This window comes from Danio rerio, chromosome 7 (genome assembly GCF_049306965.1).
Source record: "Danio rerio strain Tuebingen ecotype United States chromosome 7, GRCz12tu, whole genome shotgun sequence".
Taxonomy (NCBI): domain Eukaryota; kingdom Metazoa; phylum Chordata; class Actinopteri; order Cypriniformes; family Danionidae; genus Danio; species Danio rerio.
In genome coordinates this window covers 50,625,897-50,645,682 of record NC_133182.1, presented here as the reverse complement: position 1 = coordinate 50,645,682, position 19,786 = coordinate 50,625,897, and the positions used below count along the sequence as shown (strand labels likewise).

The window sequence follows — 19,786 nt, the reverse complement described above, 5'->3', positions numbered from 1 at the left end:
GCCACTTATAAAAAATTATCCACTAGAAGTCAAGTTATTATTTTGTTGCTCTTACAAGTGTGATCCACGGCGAGACTTGTGAGGTAGTGTATATTTTTTGTGCAGTTTCATGAGAGTGGGTGGAGCTAAAGATTTATTTTGGTGCATTTTGCTTGGTGCGACCATCTGATTAATAAAATTTTCTGTAAAGCATCTTGGGTAATGTAGTTTGTCTCTCTTATCCAAAGCGACTTACAAATGAGGACAAAAGTAGCACCTCAAATCACCAGATTGCAACAATATATAAATGCCAAAAAAAAAAACTGCTTAAAAATGTAATTTATTGGTCAAAAGCATATACAATCAATTACCAACTTCAGAAATCACATAGAGTCTGTCTTTAAAGGGTTATCTATTTTTCCCTGCGGACTAAACGAATGTATATTTTACTTAACTATACATAACTATTGTGCCCTACTGTGTTGAGAAGTAACACAAAACACAAGGGACATTCTACCCAAAACATGCATTTTCACTTATAAAAAAAGTGACAGGGCCTGACTTAAGCTTGTCCTCCTCAAAAAAATTCATACAAAAACAAGCATAAAATCATACAACTCAATGATAGAATGCAACCTTGATCACTGTCAGCCATAGATTTAAGCGTGTATTACACACATTTTATGTTAAATTTAATGCAAATGTGACAGGACTGACAGAAAAATGGGGACAACTGTACATTTATTTGTACTAAATATATTTGTAGAATGTCTTTACAATTTCATGTTTTTATTCAATTGATGTAAACGATAACAACTTAAACCTATTTCAGTTTTTTTTTTCTTCTAAATAACAGCTTTTAGCATAATAAAAGTATTAAAGCTGTAGGTTCAATTGGGCTGAGGACAATGACAAGGTTTGTAAATTTGTAAAGTGTTTTTATTAAAGAACAAATATCTGAGAACCAAATGAATGACATATTCCTTTACAGATCAACTCACAGAAATCAACCATTAGGTCATCTTAGACATTTTGTGATGAAATACTTTTTATTTATTGTATTTACGTTTTTATTTTAGGGTAAGATAATGTACGTTTCTGGTAGAATGTCCCACATATGAAACACACTTACCTGATCGGGACATAATTGCCAAGTTTGAAGAGCAGGCCTAAGGATGGGTCCACTTTTAAATATTGTGCCCTTCCAAGGTACCCTGCCAACACCAGCACGAACCCTGGTGCGCTTCCTGGATATACCCCATTCAAAATGCCATTCTGTAGAAATGCAACAATCGAAAAACAACAGTAAAATCTCCTAGACCGGTTTTAATACACCAAATTAGTCTTGAGAAGACTTTCAATGAAGAATCATGTAAGAAACACCATCAGGGTACCTTAAATCGGATAAATTTCTTCTTCCAGGAGTGTATTCCTGAGAGATAGACTTGCCGAAGAGCCTCATGGCTGAGCTGAAGGTCAATGCCATCCGGGCCGACGGTGAACTGAAAGGCCACAGCCTGATGAGCTTCTGCCATACTGAATCAAAAAATCTGCAAACGTACAAAATTCTTCAGTAAAGGATACAACAAGTGACCAACTTAAACATACAAAATATAACTTTCTACTTCACGTTATTTGGACAAATCTTATTTAGACAAATCTTATGACTCCAATGACTTCTGTATAAGCTATAGCCTGCCCTTTTACTCACTAATAAAATAACAACTCCAAGCTAATATTCAGTTACCTGCTTGGTTTCATGCTTAACTCATATTAATATTTAACTTCACAAATTAAAGCAAAGTCAGTAATATTAACACCCCTAGCATGGTTGAGAACTCAACACTGGCTGACCCATTCAAGTTCATACTCAAATCACTTCGAGTGATTACATGTTAAATAGACCAATATCCATTTGTTAGTTAGATATTAAAAGAACATCTTTTAACCTAGAAAGTGGAAGATCTAATTGCACATAGCGATGCATACAGACCTGATGATGTGGCCGTCTGTTCTTCTTCAAACACTATATTACACGAATTGTATCACGTGATTTAGCGATGGCAAACAGATGAGAATGCTATAGTAAATGAAGCGTAAACGTCTTTGGTTCTAGCCTTGCTGAACACAGACCCGATCTAGATTTGTTATCTGCATCACTGTGTTTACTCAGTGAGCTACGGCTAACCCAGCGCACTGTTATTTACGTCCACGATGACGAATTTATCTATGTCAAACTGCCATATGCCCGACTTACCGCCTTTTGATTGTAGTTACTTATTATTCTCCCGACCTTTCCTAAAATCTCGATCAGATTAACGGTGCGATGGGACATGCATTCGATCAAATGGCACGATGAATCCAGATTAAGATAGCAGCGTGTCTTTTTCCTCCCGGCTGGTACTTTAACAACAGCACACTAGACAAATATAGCCCGCCCACTTTCTAGTGACCATATGACTATAATATGTTGGTTGTAAAATTATGTAGGTGAGCTTTTGATATTTTGCTTTAAATAATTACTTTAATGTGATGGTGATGATAGTATCTACTACAGTAGCTTTGCAGCTAATTACACACTAAGTAATGACCTTCATCATCTTAGCACGTTCTTTGAGAAACAGCAAAAGCAACCAATTAAAGCGCGTAAAAGCATCATCACGTGCCCCGCAGAACTCCCAACACGGAAGTGAACGCGGAATGAGCGTTCTGCCTGCGGCGGTGTGAATGTATTTAATGACCCTATTTAAAAGCTACAAACGCAAAACAAAGACTGTTTACAGCTGCATGCGTTGACATGCTTACTAGTGGCTTTCAATGGAGGATGAATTATGGGATTACTGAACCAACGAATATCCGGAGGTTCAGTAATGCAACGTTAATCTAAAATGACTGCACACAGTATTACACAATGTAGTGGAGACCCCTCTTGAATAGTTTTAACAACACCATACCATGTAAACGCATCCACATAATATAATGAATCTGTCAGTTTCAGCATTTTAAAGCGCATCCAGTCGACATGGGTCTGTTGATCTTGAGTTTAAGCCGTGCACGTGCACAGTGCGCGCGCCCTGTACTTGAACTGCTCCACGTTTGAGGATGACGTCGTGAGACCTAGCGGTAAAGAAAACGCTCCGGGACTTGAGAAACACAAACAGACAGTAGAGCACCAATATGAAGAGCCAGAGCTTCACTCGCTCCTGTATAGTAGTGTTCGTCAGTTTAGTCATTTGCAGCATTTGTACAGTGAATGGTGAGTAAATCACACTTCAAATAGGCTACATTTCCAGTGCTTTTATATGTAATGCTTTTTTTCATGGCAAACCTTGTTAAATGCATTGAATGTCTCTGATTCAGTGTTGTTGAATAGTTTAAAGTTTAACAATGTTTATGGTTAGTATATCAGTAATAGCCTCTTACTGTTTTACTAGCCTAGGTATAGTGTTGGTATATTTGATATAACGTTGTACAATACAGCAAACAAAAAATAAATTACATTTACAAGTAAATGACTTCAGTAGTAGATGTTTTTCTTATTATGAGGAGTTATTTGTTCAATGTTAAGGAACATTTCACATATACTGTGTGTGTTTTGCCTGCAATTCATCATGTATTACACTAAGTCATGGTTCAGATTTGTTTGGATAACAAAAGCCATCTGTAATTTTAACTATTGATAGCTAATTGTTTAGCATGATCTTAATTAGTATAATACATTAATCTATAACTAGGTTTTAACATCCTTTTGTCTATAATGTAATTACAATTTAGTAACCACTGTTTTTGGTGTATTACCATTAGCATAAATGCAATTTTATTACAAATATTTTGCCATGCTAGTGTCGAGAAACCTTAATTAGGTTGTGACTACCATTGTTTAACTACATTTATTTTAGTCATTTGCAGCATTTGTACAGCGAATGGTGAGTAAATCACACTTAAAATTGGCTACATTTTCAGTGCTTTAATATGTAATGCTCATTTTCATGTTAAATCTTGCTAAATGTATTGAGTGTCACTGCTTCAGTGTTGTTAAATAGTTTCAAGTTTAAAAATGGTTCTGGTTAGTATATTATTAATAGCCTACTTATAATCCTTCTTTTATTCATGTGTTGGTATATTTGGTATAACGTTGTACAAAACAACAAACAAAAAGGAAATTACATTTCAAGTAAATTACTTCTATAGCAGAGGTTTCTTATCGTGAGGAGTTTCCAACACGTATTTTTCAGGTATTGCAAAATCATGTTTGAGCCTTGTTTGGATAACAAAAGCCATCAGTCTTTTTAAAAGAACATAACTATTGATAACTAATTGTTTAGCATGATCCTAATTAGTTTAATAAATTAATCTATATTTATGATTTAACATCCTTTTGTTGCAAACATTATAGTGTAATTTCCATTTAGTACCACTATTTTTGGTGTATTACCCTTAGCATAAATACAGTTTCACTACAAATAGCTTGGTTTTGCCATGTTAGTGTACTGTAGAGAAACCACAGTTGAATTGTGGCTACCATTGTTTAACTACATTTTGTACATGTTTTCATATTGGCAGAAACACTGGTTATTTTTTAGGGTTGTGTCAAATGTGATGTAGAATAATATAATATAAAGTTGTTCTCAATAAATGATCCAGATAAAAGGTGTGCAGATCATTGTTAAGACCAAACAAAGCAACTGCAACGATGTGGAAAACAATTTGCACAACATAGGGTCATATGACTCACACAATTCTGGGACATAAATCTGTTCAGAATTGTATAAGAAAGTGCCTTTAATTTCTCACCCAAAAGCTCATTTAAGGAACTAAACCTCTACATGTAATCTTAAGGAGCTCACGTGGTAAACAAGCCACAAATCTCTCAGCTTCTCAAGAAGCACGTTGTGTAACAGTTCACATCTTTGAGAGTATGTTCATGAACATTTTGTGTTCCTACATTCTCTTCATGCCTTTCTTCATCCTAGCATGTTGGTCAGCCAGAATGAAGCACAATGAATACTGATGCTTCCCAAACAGAGCATGAGACGAATTTAATTAGGCCGCTGTTTTTGTTTTGTTCTAATTGCTAAGGATGTTTTTTTGTGCTTCCCTCACTCAGTACTTACAGATAGAGGCATACTGAAAACCAAACCTTTCATGTTCACTTATCTTGAAGTATCATAGAATATTTCATGTTCTTGGAAAGTATACATCTGCTTATGAAGGCTGCAAATTCACATTGGCTATGCTGCTCACATCTCTTATCTTTTGTACTCTCCTGATCCTGTTCAGAAGCATGAAAAGCGCTCCTTCCCTTTTTATTACTTCTTTGTATCTCCCGAAGCTTAATATGCAGGACCACTCCGTCCGTCTCCGAATTATAAAATAAGAACTAATTCCATTCTAATCTTTTTAATTCCTTTCGCTCCTGCTTGTGTGTGTCTTTATAGGAGATTACTGCAAGGTGAACCTGTGTCACAATGGAGGGACGTGCGTGACTGGCATCGGGGAAGATCCCTACTTCTGCATCTGTGCCGAGGGATTTGCCGGAGATACTTGCAATGCCACTGAGAATGGTCAGAAATGTTGTATATCTGCATTTTCTCAGTTTGTGCTCATTTAAATTTTAGATTAGGCTTACAGTGTTCACCCTGTTCTTCGGTGAAAACCTTTTTCTTAGACCTTTTCTTATTATTTTGTGTAAAATTTACAGTAAAAATGGCAGCTGTGGTTGCCAGAATTCAACTGTTAAAAGTACAGTAGAAACCATAAAAGTCTATACATTACATTGAACTTTTGTTACACAGACAAAAAGCATCACCAAAGGCAGTCAGTGATGGAAAAAGTCATATAATTAACCCAGGCTCATCACAACAAACTTTTTTTCACAAGCAGAGAAATATACTAATATACTAACATATGCTGGATAAGTTGGCGGTTCATTCCAGTCAAAAAGAAAATGAATGACTGAATGAATGAATATATTGCGATATAAATACATTTTCACCAGATTACTTGAATAGCTCTATTTGAAATGTCATTACCTCAGATTGATTAGGATGATTTTGTAGGGAAGTGAAATATAAATATATTTTCATGCTATTTTTATATACATGTAATAAACAGACTACATCATAAATAAACACAATGAAGCAAATTGTGAAATAAACCAAGCTTTATGGTTTTCTGGGGAGACTCTAGCAGTATTGAGGTACAGAAATTGAATAATCAAATGTAAAATAACACTGCATAGTCTTCATCACACAAGTAATTCAATACAAATATTTTTTTTTTTGCACTACTAAAATGCTTTAAACTCTCTTAAAATACTCACACAGTCACAGGCCTTAGAAACACATGCAGATGATAAACTTTTACTTTATTATGCTTCATTTGTGCAGCATCTCTACAAATCTTGTGTGTTTTGACCTGTGGTTTCTGGTCCTCTATAATCTCAACATTGTATTTATTGCAATATAACCATTGCAGATGCACACATTGCAATATGGTTAAATGATATATTGTGCAGTTCTAATTTACGGTTATTAACCGCACATAAACGTTATTACTGTTAACTGATTTTTATTGTAGAGTTATTACAATTTGTTACCATTTAAAATCACACCCATTTTTATCTATGTAGCTTATGGTAATAATGGGGTTCTTGGTTGTGGCAACTTTGTCTTAGATCGATAGAATTTTTTTTTCATTAATATGTGGTGTAGAGGATAGAATTAAATGCTTTCATTTTCAGTTGTAGATTTTGGTGTCCTGGCAAAAGTGAACACAATTTTAAATCATTATATCAGATTACTACTTTCTTCAGATAAAGAATATGAGCATTCATTTGCTCTATCTTAATATCTTGTAGAGGAAAAAATTACATTTCTGTATTTGAGACTCACATCTGAAATTATTCCTGCTTCCATCTTCAGGTCCTTGCAGCCCAAACCCATGTAAAAATGATGGCACATGCGAAGTGATCGTTAACTCCAGAAGAGGAGACACTTTTAATGAATATGTATGCAAATGCCAACCTGGTTTCGAAGGTGCACACTGCCAAATCAGTAAGTATTGTAACACTTATTTCAGATTTACAACAAGCTTTGTTGGTATCTCCTGTACAAATTAGATGATCACTTCAGTGGGCTATAATATAGCAAATATAACAAATTTTTGGGTAAATGCATAATACTATGTAATGTAATGTGCATTTATATAGCTTGTTTATTGTGTATGGGCATCCACCCAAAGCGCTTTACAATTGTATGATTAGGTTTCTCTTCTCCACCACCAGTTACTAGTTCTAACAATAATTATTTAGAGCAACATAGATATATATTGGATTTAAATGGATTATTTTAGCCTCAATTAGCCAGAGTAAGTATAATTGAGGGAGTGTTGACACTCACAGTTAGATTTAGACTTGTTTTGTTTGGTGTGGATCTAAGAAATAAGTTTTGGTTCCTGTTTCTCTTAGTGTTCACGCTGTCATTTTTAAATCAGAATTTGAACCACATTGGAACCAGATACTAAAAAACGACAACAAATACAGCTTTTATGACATACTTTGCAACAAACATAACTGAACATCCAAAACATTGCTCTGGGCTGGTTTCTAAATGCACTTATTGTATGTGCACACATGTGTTGGGATTATTATCAGTTGTGGACTCAGGAAGAGGTTATTCGTTTTTAAAGAAATCAGAACAGAATCAGATCAGACTCTGTCCTGTCTGTGGCCATATCCTATGATTTTATGTTCTGTTTTTTGGTTTGTTTATATGTATTTTGTCTTTTTTTTTTCGTTCAATTTAATGCACCAACTTCAGACAAACCACTCAAGAGTTTGCTTGTAACTTTACCAAGTCTTTTGTTTAGAAGTCCAGTCTGCGGTAATCTTCCTATGGCAGCATTCCCACTTGAAATCGAGTGCATTTACATCAGATTTCCTTTTAATCAAGCCAAAACTGGCAAGTGTGAACACACCCTAAGTGCTCAATTAAACAATAGATAGAGATTCTGTGATGCGTTTGGTGGTTAATTAATTACATTTTCTCCTACATGATGAATTTCCCTGTGACTACAGGTTTAAACAAGGACTAGATTTCAGTTAGTTCATGCTGTATCATATGTTCCATAGTGTTTCACTGGACTCATGCTTTAAAACGGACTGTACGTTCAGTTGAATTGGTGTAAACACCAGACACACCCAGGATGTTGAGCAGTCAGCGAGAGCTGTAACCATAGTGAGTTTTAAATAAGCTTTGTTCAAAATTTCCAGTCCACACAAGTCCCTTCCATTTATGATTTTAACAGTTTGATGCCCTGATGCTGTTATTGGCATGTCTTTTAAAACCATTGTAACCATTCAGATTCTGATTTTACATCAAAGCATTAAGAAATGACTGGTTACAGATAACTTGTACTTTTAATTCTATATGACTAGCTGTGTTTTTGCCATGCTGGAATTACTATTATTATCTGTAAAACCCGCCTATTTGTTCTACTTGTCCGCTCAAAACTGGTTGTGGCTTTTTCAGTCAAATGTAGCTAAGACGGTATTTATTGCAGTAATAGAGGGCATAATTTCTAGTCCCAAGTCATGAACACTTCCAAACAGTGTCTAGAGTGTCAACCAATTATGTAATTTGTGTACACGGCAATTATCAATAATTACAGTTGACCAATGCACAACACATACATTAGGAATTTAGGAATGTAATATTCATGTTAAGAAGAAGCAAGAGGAAAAATATAACTTTTTTTATAATATTTCATAATTCATATAGTAGAAAAAGAAACTGATTTTACAGTGTAGCATTACAGATTTTACTAGACTAGCACTGGCACTGAATGGCCCTCAGATGCAGCCAGGAACGTTCCCTGCAGGGCAGCCAAAGAGGTTTTATACTCAAGAAGAACAGTACAGTCTGGTTTGTTAGTATTAAAGAACTTCAAAACTTTTTTATGTGATGTAAGCTAAATCAGATTTGTTTGTTTGTCTAAATCCTTTGTCAGTCTGTTAAGTTGCTTTTTGAATCGTGAATTAGATCATGGTTCATTAGCCATTTCAGAAGAGATGATGCGTATTTTCTGTTGAATCTCACAATAATAAAGAAGCACATCTGACCTACTGTAGATGAATTTGTCATCTTGTCAGTAGGCAGGTGTGCTTGTTTGTGTGCTTGTGTGCTGGATTGGGCAGAGCAATGTTTTTAGTGTTCAATCCTCTTAACAGTTTAGGAGCAAAGCTGCTCTGTTGTTTGGACGGGAAAATACTGTTTGTCTGTTTTCATGACAATAGCGTTTCTGTGTCATTTTATGATCAAAACAGTATTTCTGGATGGATAAGTTAGAAATATCACACTCGTGGTAATGGTGTAATACTTTTCAAAAACCAAATGTGATAAACAGTAACTCTAAGTAATATATATAGAATTTTAAAAAGCCACTTGCTGTATGCTCACCATTTAATTGATAGAAATACAGACAAAAAATAATAATGAAAAAATGATCACACATTTAAAATAACTCTTTTTTTATTGTAATATATTTTAAAATGTAATTTATTTGTTTATGTTGGCAAACCTAAATTTGCAACATCCATTACTCCAGTCTTCTGTGTTGATGATACTTCAGAATCCAATTCAGAATTTTTTAAAAACAAGATAAAATTACAATTTGCTGCTCCAGAAAAACTTCTTAATAGTACAAAAAGTTACAATTGAAATACTTTGTAACAATATTGTATTTACTATCAGTTTTAATCAATCTGTACATAGATGCTACATAAATGTAGAATTATTTGACAAGAAATTGGGTAAAAGCTTTTAAATAGTAATTTTATCATTAGTAGTAGACAATTGAAACAATATGTGAATTACACATTTATTTCAATTTTAACCACATATCTAAGAAAAAGTGGCGACACAGTGAGTAGGGGGTAGCAAGGTCGCTGATTCGAGTCCCAGTTGGTACAGTTAGCATTTCTGTGAGGAGTTTGCATGTTCTCCCTGTGTTGGCGTGGGTTTCCTCCGGGTGCTCCGGTTTTCCCTCAAGTCTAAAGACATGAACAGGTGAATTAAATAACCTAAATTGGCCATAGTGTATGTGTGTAAATGCAGGAGTGTATGGGTGTTTACCAGTGCTTAGTTGTGGCTGGAAGGGCATCCACTGCATAATAACATATGCTAGATAAAGTGGCGGTGCATTCTGCTGTGGCAACCCCTGGTTAATAAAGAGACTTAAGTTAAAAGAAAATGAATGAATGAATCTAAGAAAGTTTGCCCCTTAGTGGAGGTTTGTGATAACTGCAAGAACCTTTGACACACTTCTGATCATTTGGCAGGGTTGATTGTGAATTTGGGCAGAATCCGTGACTTTAAATCAAAAAACTTGCCGAGTATGAATTTTCATAAACATCTTCAGCATTTCTTCAGACAGCAATAATAAAATAAAGTGGTTTTGTCTTGTTGTGCCTCCAACTGGGAACATTTTAATGTGCTTTTCATCTCCATGCAAAGTGTTTGCAGTTTTTTAGAAAAACAGACATGACTAGTGACCATCTGATTTTGTGCTCCACACAGAACTCTTAGAGGAGATTAGAGATCCTGATGTCATCTTTGTGAGCACACATGTTAAGCAATGTGCAGCTCTACTCCTCATTAACCACATATAGCACCTCATAACTGCATATCCCAATTATTATTGGTTTTCGTACACAGATGTGAATGACTGCGCAAACAAGCCTTGTATGAACGGAGGTGTGTGTCGTGATCTGGATGGCGACTACACCTGCCAGTGCCCTTCTCCATATGTCGGAAAACAGTGCAAGCTACGTGAGTTCTTATATTCTTTTCAGGTGTTTAGCTTATTAAATATGATTTAATATATAGTTGCATCAATTAAGCTTAAAGCTGTCTTATCGCTGACCCTTAGTGTTTGATTACATTCCACTCTGTTTGACGCACATGTGCTTAACTGCTGTAATAAATCAGATGGCAATAAGCTGTACAACATTAATTAAGAAATTATGGACTTCATGGCTTATTAACTTGTGCTCACATCTTTTTTTTGTGCTGCAGGCTGTACATCTCTATTGGGGATGGAGGAAGGAGGAATCATAGAGTCCCAGATTTCAGCTTCTTCTGTTCACTCTGGAATTCTGGGACTGCAGCACTGGGGACCTTCGCTTGCACGCCTTAATAACCGGGGGATTGTCAATGCCTGGAGCTCAGCACCCCAAGACAAGAACCCCTGGATTGAGGTTTGCCAATCAACCCATTAATTAATTAAATAATAATTAATTAAAAAAGAAAAGTGATGGTGTTAAATTGCACTGCTGTGTAACAGAAACTACTAGACATGGCTTCAACCCATTTTTAAAGTGAAACAATAATAATAATTATTGAGTACATTTACATGGACACCAATAATCCGATTTTAATATGATTAAGACAATACTCTGATTAAGAGTCTACCATGTAAACAGCGATTTTTATAAATTTAATCTGATTAAGGTCATAATCAAACTAAACAGAAATCAGATAAAGACATGTGGAGTATGCTGATTTTAGTGGTATTATTGAAGTGCAGTACAGATATGTAAACACACCAATCAAACTATTACCGTCATGTAGGACTTTTCAACACATTTTGTGATGGGATAGACACTATTTCTTGCAGCTTCCGAGTCAGTGAAGGACCACAGACACCTGCATCATGAAATGCGAAGGTTATTTTTTTCCCCATACGGTGTGCGGTATCAAATTCCATTAAAACAACACAGTTGTCCATACATCCAGCAGTTCATACTCGCATCCAATATCTCATTTGTCACGAAGGGCACGCATGAAATGTTCCTAAATGATAGTGAAGCGCCAAACTGCTATTAAAGTCGACAAATTAAAAATGAAACACCTGAAATTACATGAAACTCAAACGATGTTAATAAACAAAAAATGATGTTAATCGTATTATGTGCTATAACATGTAAAACAGGTTAATGAAATGAACATTCAAAAAGCAACTCATGTAAACACCTTATCATATTATTGACATTTTTTCTTAAACATATTACGTTATTGGGAATTTTTAAAATAAAATATCTTTATATGATCTACAATTCCTAGCCATCGATTCTTTGTTTGGTCATCCAGCAACCATTTATGAGTTTTGGCTTTTCTACTCCTTTCTAAAATGTATATTTAATAATAATTCATTCACCTTGGTCTAAAACCATTATTTTCCTTTGGTATAATATACTGAATGAATAAATGATCAAAATTCTCCTACCTGCTTGCAATAATGTATATTCAGACAGTCCCCAAAAGTAGAAAAACTATTAACCTTTAAGGTTTCATATTTCCTCTAACAAATGTCCTAACTATGTGAGCTTGTGTGTAATGCTGTTATGGGAGCTGTAAAGAATCTTCTCTAAAATGATCTGCTGTCACTAGGGTTGGGCATCTAAGCTATAATGCCGATCCGATACGTATCTCGATACAAAGAATACGATCCGATATATTAGCGATACATTTGTGACATATTGCGATGCAACACGATACGATTTACACCCATATCACGATACGATGCGATATTTCAGCACTAACTAATTAGATCAAGTTTATGAGATTATGTGAAAGAGGATGCTGTGCCATTGAATGAGTTTGATTATTTATAAACCAAGCAAAACCAAGACTTTTTTTAAAAACTGGCTTTTCTCTCAGAGCCAGAGTGTCAGTTTACAGTAGAGGGCCATTTTAGAACATATAGCACATATTATTTAAGTATTTTCAAGATAAACAGAATGTATAAGTGCAATATATATTATAAATGTATATATTTGCACTCTTTCAACATAAATAAATTTAGCATTGCACAACAAGAATTGTGATTTAACTTTTCAACTATGAAAACAAGTTTTACAAAGATATATTTTGCCACTGATTATTCAAAACTTAAGGTCGTGAACTAGCAGTGTTCTGCTGCTTTGAAACATCACTGTTACTGTAAACAACAGGCTAATAAAAATATAACAAACCAGCAATCTTCTTGCTGTGAGGTGGTCAAACTACCCACTGTGCCACCGTGACACCCAATTATTTTTATCATTATTATTATTAATATTATTATTATTATAATTAAATAAAAATTAACAGGAGGAGGTGTTTAAAACCTTCGTTCTCCGTGACACTAGGCTGAATATCTTTGCAGATGAACAATGCAATAGCATTCGTTATTGGCGTAGAGCGAGCAGAACTGTTGCGCATGGAAAAAAAAACTTGCAATGCTTTTCTCACCACTTTTGGAGCTGGTTGAAGCAGTGCGAAAGCCGGCGATGCAGAAACACTGGAAGATGCTTTCACAACAACACCGTGGCGCCGCTTCAAGTGAGATATCAGATTAGTCGGACTGCCCGCGTATTTTACAGATGCGCGGCACGTTTTGCAAATTGCATCTGTCCTGTCATGTCGTCCATCCTTAAATCCACAATGTTGCTTGCCATACTTTAGATTTAAAACTCAGTGGGGAATAAAATGTTTGTTTTGCTTCTCGCGCTTTCTGAGGGCGCACCACTAGCTTCATCCGCACACCTGATACACTGAGTTGTAGTGAAAGTGTACACATCCGCAAATCCGTTGCTAAGGCTTACTTTATGTAGGTCGATTAAATTATGCGCCAAAAACAGGTTAACAACACTTGTTAATAAATAAAAAATACATTCTATATTAAAAATATAAGCTGTATCTCGGAAAAACCGATGCATCTCGCAAAAACCGATGCATCTCGATTTGCTTCCAAAATTTCATTCATCCTCTGCTGCTCAACCGATGCACTCGCATCGTGCACGCGCATGACCGCGTATCGATACATATCGGTTAATCTTCCCACCCCTAGCTGTCACACATATTTCTGTTCAGTCTTCCTCTGTGTTTTGAGACTCTGACTCCTATCACATTTTGTTTAATAAAATTGTACATATCCCTATAATTTCCAAACCATCATTTTCTTTTCTTTCTTTTTCCTTTTTTATGCATGTATGAAGCAAATATTGAGATCAGATTGAAATAATTTGTTACCGTATCTCTTACTTAAATGTTAAATAAAATAATATTGTAATGCATAATGCAGCTAAAATTCTAAAAACTCAAACATAAGAATTCTAATTGAAAGTGCTGCATTATTAAATCCATATTTGCTTTAAAATATTTATTGAAGTGCTGCACACTTTAAACACAAATTGTTTTAAACACAAAATGTTGCTCGCTAGTCATAATGTTTCAATTGAAGGCATGAATGTTTATCAAGGGGCATTATGGATCTCCATTAAAACAATTTAATAAAAGAACCTATTTGTTTTAATATAAGTTATTCCCTGATCATTTTAATACCAATTAAAATGATAACTATATTAGCAGCACCCAAAGCTACACTAACAGAAAATAATGTTCTGTTCATAGTAAAGCATGTCCTTATGTTAATGTTTTTACTGTTCATAAGATTTTATTTCTTTTTGCTGTTATTGTTCTGGTTGCTGTGTAGACTTGTTGTCTGGAAGTAATTCAGTTTCTTTTCGTGTACATCCGATATAATGTTCACACTTCCTGTTCTTGATTCTCTAATTTTAGATAGACATGCAAAAGAAGATGCGTCTCACAGGAATCATCACTCAAGGTGCCAGTCGCATGGGGACAGCTGAGTTTATCAAGGCTTTCAAGGTGGCATCCAGTTTTGATGGCAAAACCTACACTGTGTACAGAGCAGATGGCCAGAGAAAAGACAGAGTAAGAAACATCGAAAATTTAATCTAACACAATGCAAGCCTTCCTTATGTGATTAAATAAATGCACACCTAACAAATAAAGGTAATTTTTGCAGTGATTATATATAATAACCAATCTTTTTCCAAAAGAACCTCTCTGTTAGCACTTCTTAAAAGAACCATTTAGTTCTTAGAACCTTTTTTAATTTAAAGGTAAAGTTAACCCAAAATTAAAAATGTAATCACTCTCGCTCAAGTGGTCCCAAACCTTTATGAGTATATTCTTAGCTTTCTTCAAAACATCTTCTTTTGTGTTTAGTTTAGTGTTATTTAGTTTATTTGTTTACAGGGTCAATGTGCATTAATAAGCATTACTGTAAAATGTAGCAGAATTAGTCAAGAATGGCTATTTTTCATCTGTAGACCCCTTATAGAATGTTAAAATGTCACACCTAAAATAGAAGCACAGCATGATAACATAGAATACACTATCATATATAAAATACTATTTAAAAAAGCAAAAAAAACAAAAAGAGATTGATAGCAGCAGAGGACAAAAAGCCAAAGACACACAGTAAAAATAAGTGTCAAGAATACATTACTAATCCTGACAGTACTGATTTGTCAATAACCAATTTTTAACATGAAACTGAAGAGCAATAAATAAGTGATCTTCTAATTGTTGGTGTAATGTTCGATTCCCTTGCAGCTTTTACTGAAAATACCGACTGACTGAATTTACTATTAATGAGAGGAATAATACAATCCCCTCTTTCACCACTCCTAGTAGTTCGTTGAGCACTTATTCTAACTTTCACAAACTGATTTAGTGGTGAAGTCGAGTTATGTAAAGTCTTAAACATTAAACAAACGTACATTCATTCATTCATTTTCTTTTCGGCTTAGTCCCTTTAATAATCTGGGTTCGCCAAAGCGGAATGAACCGCCAACTTATCCAGCACGTTTTTACGCATGGATGCCCTTCCAGCCGCAACCCATCTCTGGGAAAACAAACGTACATATTTAATTACATTTTTCCAACTAAATAGGTTGTATTTCTTTAATATTGAACTGAATTCTTATCAAGGGATTTCTTTTAAGGATTGTTTGTACAATGATTCAAGTGTTCAATAGAATAGAGAAAGTTAAACAGGTTTGGAACAACTGAAGGGTGAGTCAATAGAGACAGAATTTAATTTTTTGAGCAAACTACCCCTTTAAAGGGTACCTATGATGAAAACCATCTTTTGTGAGCTGTTTGGACAGAAGTGTGTCTAGAGTCATATTTGAGTGATATAAGGACAATAAGCCTCTTTTTTTTTTTTTTTTAATTCCCTGACGTTAAAATAGGATCCAAATCCCTCCCATTGTGACGTGACGTAAGAGTGCGGTTTCCCCACCCAGCAATTTGATTGAGAGCCGCGTATTAACATGTAGCAAAGCATATAATTATATCTACAAGACAGGACTTGCACAAAGCAACTGGGATTAAAAGATCTGTTCAGCTCTCTGTGATCATCAATCATCATCAAATGTGATCAAGCATTAGTTTTACAAGTTTAAAATGTTTTTAAAACAGTGCATGTTTGTAATAAATTACAGCAATTTTACCGTCTTTACTTCTTCACCAAAGCCACACGTCAGTACAATTCTTAAAAAAGACACTTCAATCCCGGTTTGTGGATGTTAAATCAGGTTTATTTTGTACATTAACATACCGGATATCCATACAGCTGTGGATATTAACGTGTATCTTGTCACATTTGCCATGCAAAAACAGCACAAAGTTAAACGTGCATGATGTGTGTGTGCATGAACTTTGTAACGACCTTGTGTGTGACTCATCGCTGCAACTCCACAACAAATATATCAAATGATCATTGGGAAAGTTCTTGCTGTAGTATGTCTCTCAAACGTTAAACGTGAAATCTGCTTTCTTCATGTCTGTCACTGTGCTGTTAATCTGACACAGCAGAGGCGGAGATTGAGGCACACTCTGACAGGCAAGTGGGAACAGTGGGCGGGGAGAACTAGCATTAAAGCCACAGGCCACAAAAACAGCTACATTGTGTTCAGAGCAGAAAATCCAACATTCTGAAAGCTATAATAAATAATCTGATTGGAGTTTTGAGCTGAAACTTTACAAACACATTCTGGAGACACAAAAGACTTATTTAAAATCTTAAAAAAGGGGTAAAACAGGTGCCTTTTAAGAAACTTTTGGAATGGAAAGATTCAATGGATGTTCTAAATGGATCATCAATGCAATCCTAATGTTTTTTTAAGGTGCATCCTTTATTATTACTTTTTTTTAGGTATTTGCAGGAAATTCAGATAACGATGGTACCAAGACAAACATGTTTGACCCTCCCATTGTGGCCCAGTTTATTCGCATCATTCCTGTTGTCTGCCGTAAAGCCTGTACTTTGCGGATGGAGCTTGTGGGCTGTGAGCTCAATGGTAATTGCAGTTTAATTATCCTTGAATCACTATTTTACAATTTCTTGTTTACTTAGCCTCTCATTTTCCCTAATATAACAGTTCACTCCAGCACAGTCGGCTGCACTGATCCACTGGGCATGAAATCCCGACTCATCTCTGATGTTCAGCTCACAGCATCTAGTACTTTCCGCACCTGGGGTATAGATGCTTTTACCTGGTACCCTTTCTACGCTCGTCTGGACAAGCAAGGCAAAACTAATGCATGGTCAGCAGCTAACAACAACCGCTCTGAGTGGCTCCAGGTCCGACTGTGAAGTGTCATGACTAGTTTTGTAATTCTTTCTGCAGTTTTTTTCCTGTCTTACAGTGCTCAGCATATATAAAAGTACACCCCTCAAAAATCTCTCTTTTAAATTCACATTTTTTTTTATTAGGAAGCTATACAATATTATATTTGTGCATATACATAAGATTATCCAGTATTGAAGCCAAATATGGAGCTTATCTAACAAAATAACTTACGATAACGGCCAAAAAACTAGTACAGCCAAATTTATGTCATAGATAAATATTAAATACACATTTTTAAAAAAATGAAGAATTTAGTCGAAATTTTGTAAGTTGTAATTTATTTTTGCAATATTTTGCTTGATTTTAATAGTATTATCTTTTCATTTTCTTGTTTGGTGAGTAAAATATTATTTTAATAAATATATCTGTTTAATAAATATGTTTTGTTTAAATGCACCAAAATATATTGCCTATATTTATTGAGAAATGGATACAAATACTCATTTTTAAAATGAGGTGTACTCAATTATGCTAAACATTGTAACAAATAGTTCTGTGATGGATTAATACCTTGAAAATGTAGTAATTGTGTTGCTATAAAACTTTCATCATGAGTTAATTTAGTATTGTAACCAAAAAGTAAGTAACCAAACCTGTTGGTTTTTTTTTAGCTTTAACATCAATGATTTTGCAAGTAATTGAATATCATGTTTATTGTGTTTTCTTTTGTGTTGCAGCTGGATTTGGAGAAACCTGTAAGGGTCACAGGCATCATCACTCAGGGAGCAAAAGACTTTGGAGTTGTGCAGTTTGTTTCGGCCTTTAAGATCGCTTACAGTGATGATGGAAAGTCCTGGAGCATTGTGAAGGATCAAGTAACAAAAACAGATAAGGTTAGAGCAATGACGTTATCTTTATTCAATAAATAAATAGATTAGATTACATTAATTAAAACTGTGTTTGAAGAATATGGAATACTAGATTTAGAACTAGCTAGAATATATTTGCTTATTAACATCGTAAAGATGAATGACTCTGTCACCGTAAGTAATATGAATTCAATATCAATATTAATTAAATGTTAATAACTTATTACATATTCAGAAAGGGAAAGGTGACCTAAAAATGAAAATTTAGTCATCTTTTACTCACCATTTACTTGTTTCAAACCTTTATGAGTTTTTTATGTTAAACACAAGAGAAGACATTTTGAAGATAGCTGAAAACCTGTAACCATTGACTTGCAACATCTGATCGTCAGTTCAAGCAGATGCAAGCTCTATTTAATACATTTCATTAGCTAAATATATTTGTAAAAACTGTAAGAACAACAACAAAAAGGCATGCACAGGATGAGCCCTACAATACATGCCTGATACTCATGTCACCTTACTTACTGAAATTAGTTTTGTTTTTATTCCTTGCAGATTTTCCAAGGCAACACTGACAACAACACGCACAAAAAGAACTTGTTCGAGCCTCCGTTCTATGCCCGTTATGTACGCATTCTGCCATGGGAGTGGCACGAGCGGATCACCCTGCGCATGGAGCTGCTGGGCTGTGATGATTAGTCAACATGACACTCTTATTCACTATCTGAAGTGTGTCTGCTGGGTGATTTTCCATTTACATTAGCCTCCGTTCTATTGCTCTGTATGTTCTTGTACTGATGCAATTACTTGAAGGGCTCAGTTGATCTAATTTTGAAAGCCTTTGGCCACAGCGGTGAGTTTCTGAAATGACGTTTTAAGTACATTTCTGAGTATTTTACAGAATTGAAAGAAAACACAATGAGACTAATTTTAATGTTTTACTAAAATCTTTAATCTTATAAACACTATTTCGAAATGTACACACTCGTTAATTTCTTTTAGTGTTATTGCTTATCCTTCGTCACTAAGGTGAGTAAAAACCTTCAAGTGTTACATTTTGCAGCCCATTAGTGCTGATGTTCATCAGTTTACCTTATTTTGCCTTTCAGCACATGTACAGGATTGATTTGTAACGGAAAGTTCAACTTGTAATTCTGAGTTTCTGCTTTTTGTACGCACAGCTTGAATCAGATCTGTCAGAAACCGTGCTGTAAATCAGAATTGAATTGAAAACTTTTATAATCAATGAGCTTGTTGAGAAAGCTGCTCCAATCAATTGACCTGTTTGCACTGCCATTGGTATACACTTTTATAACGCATTTTATAAATTTGGCCAACGTAAACAACCGAATTAAAAAAAGAAATGTACAGTTGTCCAAGTATGAAGCATTTTTGTCTTTTGTAAAACATTTGTCTTTAACTGTGTTAATAAACATGTCGAATCTTA

The 19,786-nt window shown here is 34.9% G+C and overlaps 2 protein-coding genes across 11 annotated transcripts in view; one reads left to right on the top strand and one right to left on the bottom strand.

The window, feature by feature from the left end:
• The window catches only part of cpt1aa (carnitine palmitoyltransferase 1Aa (liver)), a 25,221-nt gene extending 22,186 nt beyond the window's left edge, over positions 1-3,035 (bottom strand). For 3 of the 9 annotated variants that reach the window (XM_073906677.1, XM_005166474.6, XM_068222315.2), the window contains exons 1-3: positions 1,973-2,400; positions 1,374-1,529; positions 1,112-1,254 (exon numbers count right to left, since the gene is read on the bottom strand). Coding sequence is in view for 7 of the 9 variants with exons in the window: in XM_005166474.6 (XP_005166531.1) it covers positions 1,112-1,254; positions 1,374-1,514 (284 nt within the window). In the remaining 2 variants the exon portion in view is untranslated. Of the gene's footprint in view, positions 1-1,111; positions 1,255-1,373; positions 1,530-1,972; positions 2,401-2,933 lie in introns of those variants that run through there. The other 6 variants (XM_073906676.1, XM_005166473.6, XM_005166476.6 and 3 more) reach the window with 3 other exon arrangements.
• On the top strand, positions 2,752-19,786 carry mfge8a (milk fat globule EGF and factor V/VIII domain containing a). Of its 2 annotated transcripts, none has more exons than NM_001014299.2 (10): positions 2,752-3,235; positions 5,418-5,543; positions 6,903-7,034; positions 10,695-10,808; positions 11,055-11,236; positions 14,601-14,756; positions 17,050-17,194; positions 17,276-17,478; positions 18,205-18,360; positions 18,895-19,718. In NM_001014299.2, the coding sequence occupies exons 1-10, from the start codon at positions 3,157-3,159 to the stop codon at positions 19,036-19,038; spliced, it is 1,437 nt and encodes a 478-aa protein (NP_001014321.2). In that variant the 5' UTR covers positions 2,752-3,156; the 3' UTR covers positions 19,039-19,718. The 2 variants fall into 2 exon arrangements, with proteins under 2 accessions (NP_001014321.2, XP_073762646.1); XM_073906545.1 differs by having other exon boundaries at positions 3,133-3,905; positions 18,895-19,786.